General features: G+C 39.2%; 1 protein-coding gene across 1 annotated transcript in view; it reads left to right on the top strand.

Moving 5' to 3' along the window:
* The window catches only part of MPDZ (multiple PDZ domain crumbs cell polarity complex component), a 129,412-nt gene that overhangs the window by 55,055 nt on the left and 62,160 nt on the right, over nucleotides 1-12,197 (top strand). Inside the window, exons 17-20 of the mRNA XM_024211058.3 lie at nucleotides 272-481; nucleotides 2,374-2,490; nucleotides 6,126-6,287; nucleotides 10,916-11,200. Of these exons, the coding sequence (XP_024066826.1) occupies nucleotides 272-481; nucleotides 2,374-2,490; nucleotides 6,126-6,287; nucleotides 10,916-11,200 (774 nt within the window). The remainder of the gene's footprint in view (nucleotides 1-271; nucleotides 482-2,373; nucleotides 2,491-6,125; nucleotides 6,288-10,915; nucleotides 11,201-12,197) is intronic.

Raw genomic sequence — 12,197 nt, 5'->3', positions numbered from 1 at the left:
TGATGTAAAAGCACTCAGCGCGTGTGAGGACTAATTATTTGTGCTTTTATGTATCAAAATAAATGACTAAATAATAATAGGGCCAAATCCAGAGGTCTTTTCTAAGTGTCCTGAGCCGTTACTGAGGTAAGCTCACTTTGAAGAGTCATTTGGAGTTTTCCTGAGTAAGGACTGAGTCAGGACCTCAGGAGCTGGCCCATACAGGATAGATAACTTTTTATTAATTAAAAATAAGCATGTGAACTGGTTTCCTCACTTTGTTTTCAATTAGGACCCAGTGGACCCGGCAAACACAGTAATTGTAATCCGCTCATTGGTTCCTGGTGGTGTTGCTGAACAAGATGGCAGACTTCTTCCTGGAGATCGGCTGATGTTTGTCAATGATATCAACTTGGAAAATGGCAGCCTGGAGGAAGCTGTACAAGCACTGAAAGGAGCACCAGTAGGAGCAGTTAGAATAGGAGTTGCTAAACCACTGCCTGTAAGGATTGGGCTCTAGATGATTGATTTTCATATGTTGCTGGCCAATATCTTTGCTTAGTCTATGACTGCTTTTGTGCCACTCAGATGGCATAAAGCTGCCAAAAGGCATTTTAGCTGACTCACTGAATCTTCTCCTTGCCTGTGGGAAATCCCTGGGTGGTACAGAGCTGGTGTAGTACTTCTACAGCCCCTCACTCCTGCCCCCTATCTATGGGGCATGGCTGGAATGATTGGAGTATCCCAGCTACCAACGCAGACACCTAGGGCTGTGGATAGCGAGGCATAACTTAGCATTGTCCTGAGGATGCTCTCAGATAGGAGGGTATGTGAAGGTGGTTTAAAGCCAACCTTATGTCACCTTTCCAGAGCTGTGCTAACTCTGGTGTTAGTCAGGACTTACTGAAACATATAGCTATTTAATATCAAACATATTTAGATTATGCTCTTTGTGTTAAAAAATGTGTACACTTCAGTTCATCCAGTGTAAACCTAATAGTTATACTGAAATGCTATAGTGTTTCAGCTAATTGGAGTGTGAGGATGTTGTGCAGTTGCTGACCTATAACTGTAACATTATCTGTTATTAATTCACTTCTGTGCACTCTGGCTGGGAGGGGTCCTAATTTGAACGATGAATTCAAAACACTTTGCAAACATTAATTAAACCTCAAATGATCCTTCTTCGTTAAGCAAGATTACTCACATTTTAGAGAGAGAGAAATTAAAGCACTACTAAGAGGGTAAATAGCTTGCTCAAGACTACATAGACAGACATGAATAGAAGCCAGAGCTCATAGAACCATATGCCCTTCCTCACTGACCAGGGAAACCTTTGGGATAATGCTTCTTTGAATAATTACAGAGTAAAAGCAAAATATTGGGCCAGATTCTCCCCTGGTTTAAGTTGGAATCAGTGGAGCTACACCAATTTCCACCATCTGAGGATCTGGTCCATTTTATTTTTAAGACTGAGTAATTTTTTTCTCTCTCTGGAATGTTACATTCCCACAGTCCTTTCCTGCACAGAATTCTCCTTGATTTCAGATTCTGGCTCTTAGGAGGTAACCCTTTAATAATAACAAAATTTGCAAGGAATTTTGTTTTGTTTTTTTCATCGAAAGAGATATTTTTAACTTGTTTCCTGTAAGAAACGTTTGCAGATTAGAAAGAATACTGCATGTTGCACAATAATGTTTCTTGCAAAACACATTTTTCAGAATTAATATCTTGTTTAAAACCTGAAAGAGGATGAGGCATGATTAAATGTTACTTTTCTCTGGCTTTGTATAAAGCTTCAGCATTAAATATTTAACACGTTACACTTGCTGAGTTCTGCCACACTAGAAATAATATTTTGCTCTACGGGGGTGTTCGACAGATGCACCTAACAGCAGCAGCAAATTACATGGAAAAAAATTGATGCATCTGTGCCATGCTGACTTTTGTCGTCCTCTAGTGGCTGGCCTACATAGAGGATAAGAGCTCACTACTGCTACCAGCTAACAGTTACTCCTTTAGCTCTAGTAGTAGAGGCCTATTGTTTCAGTGATTAAAGTTCTGGGCTCTGTACCCCTGGGTGGACCATGTGATGACTGTTTTAGTAAATGCTTAATTATGGGCAAAAAATACAGAAGCATTAGACTTACATGTATAGTATCTTTAGACACTAATGTTGGCTATCCCAATGTTTCATTACTACAGCAGGTAAAACAACATGAGAAGGTTAAAATATATATAATTTTATTTACCTCACACTATAATTTTGATTGAGATAATCTCACTTCTGTACTTGATATTTATTTGCATTTCTAAAACTCCCTTAACATTACTGACTCTGCATGTCCTGTATACTGGCCACTCATCCAACTCAGAGCTTCATTCTTTCTGCAGCTTTCACCAGAAGAGGGTTATATTTCTGCTAAGGAAGATCCCTTTTTCTACACTGCCCAGTCACTTGAGGAGGAAGGGCCAGTTGATGCAGCCCTCTTCCATGCTGAGCTGGCTCTGGTTAGTGGGCACAACTTACCAAGATTTCTGTTAAAACCCTTTTAACATTGTTTTTTGCCTTGTCCAAATGTAATGAAAAGTCTTTTTCATCACTCTGCTTATGATTTTTTTTTAAAGCGTTTAGCCTCACTTCACATGTGACCTATCATGATCTCGCCAGATATCCAGATGCTGTAAACTGGCATAGATCCATTGAAATCAATAGAGCTCCACCAATTTGCACCAGCTGAGTATCTGGCTGGAATGTTTTAGCTACTGGAAAATAAGAAAATATTTGGCTGAGATTTTTTCAAAGCCAGCTAAGAGATTTGTATGCCCAGTTCCAATCGTAATGATGGGCACTGGGCATTCAGACTTCATAGGTGGCTTCGAAAAACCTTGCCCTTTGTACATAAGCTTTTATTTAATTACATAGTAGAAACTTCTATTTACCAACATGTGACAATGTTTGAAAAGTCAGTGGAACTCTGTTTTGCCTTTAAATGACATTCTTGCTGTTCAACTTTCTTTAAAAGTTGCCTGCATTTCTTTTTATTAGTGATCGCAAGATTTGAGAGTATAAAAGCTATGGATTTTCACAGTGCAAGCAACTTGAATGAAGTGTAGATACTTTTATGCATTTTGAAAAACTGCCAATAGGAGTCCAGACTTTTAATGTACTCTTCTCTTTATTCGCACAGACCTGGGTCCTGAACTTGCATGATGCTGAGCACTTACTTAGAAATATTGAGTACCTTCAGCTCCCATTGAAGTCATATTTTGATGTAGATATGAGTTGAGAAGTTTAAGTTAAATTTATAAACAATTGTCAGCATCCTTAAAGAGGATGTTTCATACAGGAAAAAAACCTGTGAATAGGAGAATTAAATCCTTCCACGTGTTTGTCATAGCTTTTTCTTAGCTTGTTTGTGAATTACAAAAGTGCTTTTTTCTAACAATGTCGTTAAATCCCACTGTCAATATCCTCTTCCTGTTCAGTCTTGCTTTGCTGTCATGGTACAGTATTTATAATATCACAGTTATTTTCCTGACAAGATTATGACTTTATTGATACATCAAAGAAAAACTAGGTTGTGGGTGAGAAATTTCCTTTATTGTTAGTTTGCTTGAGTAAGGATTGAGTAAAAACTGAGCTCAGAATTTGGCCCACAGATTTTGCCCATGCAGCTCAGGTGCTCACATTTCAAGGATGTTGATAAATTTGAGAGGGTTCAGAGAAGAGTCTGGAGAATGAATAAAGGATTAGGAAAAACATGAGTTATAGTGATAGATTGAGCTCTTTGAGTCTATCAATTTAGTTTAACAAAGAGAAGGTTAAGGGTTAACTTGATTATAGTCTTGAGTATCTACAGGGGGAACAAATATTTAATAATGGGCTCTTCAATCTAGCAGAGAAAGGTAAGTCATGATCCAATGGCTAGAAGTTGAAGCAAGATAAATTCAGACAGGAAATAAAAAGGCAATTTTTGACACTGAGAGTAATTAACAATTGGAACAATTTACCAAGTGTCAAAATGGATTCTCCATGGCTGACAATTGTTTAATCAAGATTGCATGTTTTTCTTAAAGATCTGCTGTAGTAATTATTTGGAAGAAGTTCTATGGCCTGTATTGTACTGGAGGTCAGAAAGATGATCACAGAGGTCCTTTCTGGACTTGGAATGTGAAAAATGTTTGAAAATAATGCTGATATATTAATAACAATACAAAAAATGAAATAATTATAAGATTTAAATTTTCATAATTGGGTGTCTAAATTGTATCTGCGAAATGGGAATTTGCTTGTGCAGTTACAAATTCAAGACTCGGAGACTGCAAAGTATATGCAGTTTCTTGTTTTCCATTTACAAACATAGGGCCAAATCCTGAAGTCCGTATTCACTTTACTCAATCCTTATTCAGGCAGTTTAGACTTCGGTCTAAATTTGCCTGAATATGGACTGAAGGTAAAATTCTCCAAAACACCTAAATGACTTAGCTTCCTAAGATGCCTAAATCTCCTTGGTAGTCAGTTGGATTTGGGTTCCTAAGGTCCAGATTTTTAAGGATATTTAGGCATCTTACTCCAATTGAAGTGGGAGATAGGTGCCTAAATACCTTTAAAAATCTGACCCTTAAATGCTTAAATCACTTTTGAAAATGGGACTCAGTACACTTTTTAAAAGAGCCTGAGTTAAAACTAAGTTATAAGCTCAGGATTTGGCCTGTAGGTTTTCCGCATGCATTTTTAAAAATTCAGAGGAAAGTCTTTGACATCCTTCATCTGGCCTGTTGTGGCCTAGCAACATGTATTTCAGGAGTGTGAGTTAGGTATGTTATGTTGTATATTTTGGAGCATAATCTACTTAGCAGAAGAGCATATTGCATGTGCTGTTGTACCTAAGCACAACCGAGTCAGTTGAAGACTGATTGTAAACATTTACTCTGAATTGTGTAGGGACGCAAGGTAGTACCTTTTTTTTTTTTTCTACACACACACACCTTTGATAAAATTGAGTCTGTTATGACAGAGGTCCATTTGCGTGAGTACAGGGGTCTCAGTGGAAATATAAAAGATATTGCTCTAATCCATGGTCATTGATGCAACAGAAGGAATCAATCCTTTTGAGCCATTAAAGTCCATTGTGACAATTATCATAATTGGAGATCTGAAATTACTAATTAATAATATGATTAACCATATAAAATAAAATATAGTATTATGAGCTGTGTTACCAGCTGTATTTAGAAGGGTCTTAATCTGATTATCGACAGAGTTGGCTGTATTTGCTTCCTTTGGAGTTGACAGTGTAGGTATGATTCTGGTATACACCTGTTTTACACTAGTGTAATTCCTGATTTACATTGATGTGAATTAGATTAGAATCAGGAACAGAGTATATAAATGATAAAGTACAGTATAAAACAGCTGCCACTGTACTAGTATATGCATATTAGAAGTCTTATGAAATTGTAGTGATTGTACATGCATATGGTACATGATTTTTAAACCTCACTATCTGTCATATTAGTTATTATCTCACATTAAAAGATAGCAGCTTACAAACCTTTTTAATAATACAAGCTAATTTGGAAATATGGGAACAAAGTAAAGGGTCTAAAACCCCAGAAGTTTGTATTATTAAAATATTTCTGTACCTTTAAAAAAAATTCTGTACCTTTTAAAACCCACCAAACCTATTTAAACAAGCTATAGGTGGAGGGAAATTAATTTGTCCCTAAAATATGGCAGTAAGTGAAGATTCCCATTTTTGTAGCATTTATTCACCCAGGAAAACAAAAAAAAAAAAGTCTCAGGGATTTGTTGACGGCATGGGATAAAGCAGCATTTTCCCACTATCTAATATCAGTGGTCATGGCCATTAGCCCATCTCTGTTCTGAAGTATTTGCAAAAACTCAGAGCCAAGTTTGGCTTTCAGATACACCTGTGCAACCTTTATTCAGTTTTGGATTACGTAGGTGTAATTGCATGTGGAATTTGGCCCATTGTCTATACAAGATTTTGTATAAAACAGAGAAACAGAAAAATGTTAAGCAAAGTACCAGCAAGGATTTAGCCACACATATGCAAGTGTTTGGGGCTTATGTGGTCTGAAGATAGCAGATAGCCTGATTAAATTGCCTTTGTTATTAGGTGGACTCAAGTGAGGCAGATCTAGCGGATGAATCCACCTTTGAATCACAGTATACTTCAGACAATGATGACACCTTCCAGGCTTCTGTGTTAGCTCTGCACGGCAGTAGCTGTAGTGATGGTCTGAACTATAGCCTCTCTCTTCCATCATCAACTCCCAAGGTAAAAAGAAAATATAATTGTATTGATGGCAGACCTTGATTATAAGTATAAAAAATTCAATATTTATGTCTAGCTGCTGTATTAAATATAGAGGCATTATGTTGCCACAGTTCCATCTGCTCATAGGTTCGTTATCAGATTAAAGTGCAATTTCATTTAGGTAATGTTGATTGGATACCTTTCAGACTTGTATGTCAGAGAGAGAAGGAGATAGAAGGTTCAAAGCTTTGATTGTATTTTGTATCACCAGAAAGTTAACCTATTGGGAGACAATTTGTACCATCAAATTTGTGCTGAGTAGTCTCCTACAAAAATGTAAATTGTTATTAAATTTCAGAGCATATTAAAGACTGGCTACATAAATGGCTGTACACAGAAAAATTGCATTCTACTACAGGTACAATAGTTTAGGCATGAAAGCAAAAGTAAGTCTCCTTTTCAGCATATCTTTATCATGGTATTGTTAGAATTATATTAATTTACTATGTTCCTGAGACAATGATGCTGTAATTAATTGCTGATTGAGATTCCATTAGCAGTTAAACTCAATCAGCAAAGAACAAGTTCCTAAGAAATATAAAAATGATTTTTTATTTTTGTGCCATTCACATACCCATATTGAATTGCTTTTGTATATTGATGGTGCCTTTTTTGTTTCTCTCAGTCATTGCTTTTTCTTGTTTTCTTGGCAAACTATTAATTTTTTTTAGCCAGGACTTTTCCAGTGTGTTTCTTCAAGTATTCAAGGTAGACCTGTCATCATCTTTGCAGGCGACACCATGTAGTTTTCTTGGATGGTTTGCAGTGTGTAATCTTGAATAGAGCAGCTGCTGCATCTTCCTCCACACCTGAGACTCAGTGGCTGGCTTTATCCCTTCTGGAATGTGTTCAGCCTTTACTATCCATGGGACTGAAAGCCGAGTTCATCTTCTAATGGAATCTCCTAATCCACAACAGAGTGTACCTTTGCTCTGCCAATGGGACAGATTGCATTGTTTAACTTAGTAATTGTTACTTAAAGGGATTATGCACTATGCATGCTGAGAAACATACATTTTACAGGACAAAGGCTGGTCTTACAGAATACACGGTGCTGGGGCTCCCTGAAGTCTTCATTTTTTTCAGCATTTTTTAAAGTCCGTTTTTGTTGGAGCTTTTAAAATTTATAGGTCTGATTCTCCACTGCCTGGCTCCTTGTGCAGATATTTACATCAGTGCACAGTGGGTGTAAAATGTTAATGTTCTATTCTTGTAGCCCTTTCAACTCTTTGCAAAAGTGTAAACAACTACACATGGTGAAAGGCAGTGGAGAAGCTAGTGTTAACGAGGAGACCTGTGAAACAAGTGGCTGATGCAGTACAACCCAAAGAAGCGTATGCTATAGGCATTATGAGAAACAGTGAAACTGGGTGTGTCTAGCGATTTGGAAAGTGCATCTCATATGATAGGTCACTGGAATACAAGCTTTTGAGTGCTTTATTGTTTTCAAAATAAGTGAAGAAAAATGTTTTAAATCAAAATAATCTGATGCATTTTCCTCAAATAAATAAAATATAAGTAGCAAAGTTTAAAGCATTGACCACTCTTACAGAGTAACAAAAAATGTGGGGAGTGGAACCAGTTTAATTCATTTGTAGCTGCATATGCACTAAAATATAGAACCTAAAGTTTTTCAGGCAGCAGAAATAGCATCATCAGGAGAATAAACATGAACAGACCATGTGTGATGTAGCTTTCCCATCCTTGTACCATGAAATGGGCCATATCTGTACCATGAATTGAAGTCAATGACAGTCTAAAAGAAGTTGCTTCTTTCTTCCTGAAGACCATGTGAATTCTCAGTTTGTGTGTTAAGACTTACAGCATTCTCTTGCAGTTGTTATAGATTATATATATATATAACTGGAAGAGAATATAATATAAATATAATATAAAAAGGAGAATACCTGCACTGAAATATGGTAGCTACACTCAACCACCTAGCCAATGCCCACCCATATGTCCATGCATGGCTATGCTTTTCAGTGTACTAGTATTCAGTGCAGTAGATACACAGAAGGGAGAAAAAGATAGATATGCACAAATAAACTATATCAGAAGACAGTCTTCACTGGATAGTCATCAAAACAGGCCCACATTTGAGTATTCCATCTAAGTTACATTTGAAGAGATAAAAGCCTAAATCCTTCTAATCACCATGGTGCAATAAAAATAAAATCACCTCCTACCATTTACAGAACACAACATAGGAACCCTAATCTATTTAGTCATCATCTGCATGCTTGAAAGACGGCTGCCATTTCCACCTTTAACACTATATTTACTCTTAGAGGGATTGATCCAGCTCCCATTGAAATCAATGGAAAAAACCTTTCACTGACATCAATGAGAACTGATGCCTTCACATCTGCTGTACTGCTTGTGCATTTGCTCACACATGATGATGGGACTAGGAGCAAGCAGAACATCTAAAAAGCCAGTGAAAATAAATGTTAATGCCTTCTGATGTAAAATGTCACAAAACACTACTGCTTGCTGTGCACTTTGAGTTCTAAAGGTGTGCCTTATAGAAAATGAGTGATATTTGAAAGAGGAATAGGGGATATTGTGAGAGCAGTGTGGGAGAATTAATGGAGGGGAGAGTTCTTGTAACTGTAATGAAGAAGGAAAGAGATGGAATAAGAGAAATTGCGCACTATTTCTGTTGTTGAAGGAAAATGCTTTAATGTCTTTGATACATAGTTTAACAGTAGGGAGTAGCCTGCATTTTCAAAAATGACTAGGGATTTGCATGCCAGTTTGCAACTCTAAAGGGCCTGATTTTCAGGAACTGCTAAAACCAGGCCCTTTAAGGTGTCATAAACTGTGCATCCAAAAATCAAGACATCCAAAACCACTAGTCAAGTTTAAAAATTTAGCCAATCTTGTATAAAAAGATTTTCTGTGGTAATGCAGCCCAGGTCAGTGAAATTTGAAGTAAATGCTGCTTGATCTCGCTTTTAAATAAAAATGTGGATTATTACACAAAGCTTGGCAAACTTGAAAACATCCACACTTGTTCGTTCAGCATTGGGTCTTCTGGTGTTTTATATTCCCCGTCCACCTACTGCAAGTATGCCTGGTTGCATGATAAGCATATAAATATTGATGTAAAAAGTCTCTAGAGCTATGCCAGTTTATGCCAGCTGAGGATCTATCCTGTAAATATTTTCTGCCATAACTATTTTAATAGTAGAAAAGATGCAACAAAAGAAGACATTTTTTTTTAAAGAAAATCTTGTTATAGTACAATGACTGTCAGTGATCTGTGAAGACACTATTGTATTTGATAATAAGTAGTTGTTCTTAACAGAGTTCTATAAGCTTTAGCTTCAGTTTAACATATTTAGCATAAAATATGCATTTTAACAATACTATACCCTACCAAATTTACAGTCCATTTTAGTCAATTTCACAGTCGTAGGAATTTAAAAATCTTAAATTTCATGTTTTCAGCTATTTAAATCTGAAATTGCATGGAGTTGTAGTTGTAGGGGTCGTGACCCAAAAAAGAGTTGTTTTTTTTTTTTTTAGGTTATTGTAAGGAGTGTTATGGTAGTGCTACCCTTATTTCAGCACTGCTGCTGGCGGTGGCGCCGCCTTCAGAGCTGGGCAGCTGGAGAATGGCAGCTGCTGGCCAGGAGCCCAGATCTGCAGACAGAGCCGCTGCACTCGGCTGAGTCCTCAAGGGTTAACAAGTTGTTAATGTAGCCTCACACTCTACAAGGCAGCATGAATGGAGAGAGGGAAGACAGCATGGCAGAGAGGGACAAACACACACCTTGTGTGTGAGAGAGATGTGCATTGCCCCTTTAAGTACACTGACCTCACTCTAAGTAAATTGCCTTTTTAAATAGATCAGCATGTTGAGACAGCAGCTGCTGCCAGCAAGCTCCCTGAGCCCTGTCGTCCCCCCTGCCCCACTCTGTGTATGGTGTAAAGGAGCAAGGTGGAGGGGGACACCTTCTCCCCCACACCACCCCCCGCACAGCAAGCAGGAGGCTCCTGGGAGCAGCTTCAAGGCAGAGGGCAGGAGCAGCACGTTGGCAGTGGCGGGAAGGACAGCTGAACTGCTGGCAATTGATAGCCTGCTGGGCGGCTGCCACACAGGGAACATAGAGGAGCAAGGAGCTGATGTGGGGGCTGCTGGTCCACCCTGGTCCCAGCCCCCATCAGGTAGCTCCAATGGCTGCTCTTTCTGCAAGCAGTGGACAAAGCATGCGGCTGCCAAACAACGCTATAAGGGAGCATTGCACAGCTTTAAACAAGCATGTTCCTTAATAGATCAGCAACGTAACAACGAAACAACGTTAACCGGGATGACTTTAAGTGAGGAGTTACTGTACCTAAAATAATCTTGCAACCCTGCTGCAACTGCCTTTTGGGTCAGGACCCCCAATTTGAGAAACGATGGTCTCCCCCGTAAAATCTGTATAGCATAGGGTAAAAGAACACAAAAGACCAGATTTCACCTGGGGAGACCAGATTTCACAGTCCGTGATGCGTTTTTTATGACTGTTAATTTGGTAGGCCCTAACTATGTAAGATCATTAATTTTTTTTCTCACTATTCCTGATTCTGTTTAACAGGGTGCTGGTGAAGATTCCTCAAGTGCCTCAATTGATTTCCGACCATCCAACAAGAATCTATACAACATAGATCTAATCCAGGGAGGGGGAGAGAACCAATCCTTAGAGGACACGAGCATGGTACCTGCTGGTGGTGTTTCCAAAAAGGATCCTCTGCCTTCAGATATTTCTGAGAAACTCGCTGAATATGAAAATATAGCTGCTTGGATGGAACCTCAGACGTCAGCCGAAGTTGCACAAAATACAAACTCTGCTATCACAGTGCACCCTGACCTTACTGGAAAAGTAAAGATCCTGTTGTATGGCTTTTATACAGAGAATATATATTTACATGCCATGGTCATTGTTAAAAATCAACATTTGCTCACAGCTACTTCCTGGCAAACATAAAGTTATTTCTGGGAGTCAACTATGGTATCTCATAGCTGGATTGTGATTTTAGGCACAAGCCAGAGTAAGGACTACCAACCTAGGAGTAGCCCCGTCAGGTGGTGTGGCCCAGAGACCCATTCCTGCAGGGCCGTCCGTACCCATATGCAAAGTACGCAGCTGCGTAGGGCACCAGGAAATTTGGGGCACCAGATTTCTTGGTGCCCTACGCAGCTGCGTGCTGCTCCAGCCCCTGCCCCACCTCTTCCCCATGGCCCCACCCCTGCTCTGCCCCAGACCCACCCCACTCCGCCCCTTCCTGCTCCGCCCCAGCCCCCCCACACTCCCCTGAGGCCTGCAGCAGGGCCTTGCCTGCACTCACTGGCGTTGGGAAGTGAAGTGACCCGGCCCCAGCTGCCGGTGAGTGCGGGCTGGCGGTTCCTCCCTGCCCCCCAAGCCCACTCCCTCCCCCCATGGAGGCATGGGGGCCCCCTACCTCTCCCCTCCGGGGGGGCTGCATAGGGCCCCAGAATAGCTAGGGATGGCGCTGTATCCCTGAGTCACAGTTCTTTCTCTGTGTCCTTGCTCTGGGGGAATGGAGGAGCTAGTAAAGGAATTGATTGCTGGCCTGTAGCAGCAATAAATCACTACCACAGAGGCTGGGCAAATAGGGGAACCGGAGCCAAGGCTCTGTGTGATTTTAATTAAAAAAAAAAAAAAAAAAAAAGGATAAATTGCAATTTCTTATTAAATTAGCTGTTATCAGACATGCCAAACTCACGAAAAAACACAGAAATTGGGCTTGTTTTTGGCTTAATTGGCTTGTTAGCTCCTTGTTGGCTAGTTTTTGGCTTGTTGCTTGTTGCTTCTTTTTTTTTTTTTTTTTTTTTTTTTTTTTTTTTTTTTTTTTTTT

This window comes from Terrapene carolina, unplaced genomic scaffold, assembly GCF_002925995.2.
Source record: "Terrapene carolina triunguis isolate 2854851 unplaced genomic scaffold, T_m_triunguis-2.0 Scaffold113, whole genome shotgun sequence".
Lineage (NCBI taxonomy): Eukaryota > Metazoa > Chordata > Testudines > Emydidae > Terrapene > Terrapene triunguis.
The sequence above is the reverse complement of the archived record's forward strand: the minus strand, read 5'-3'. Positions and strand labels throughout refer to the sequence as shown.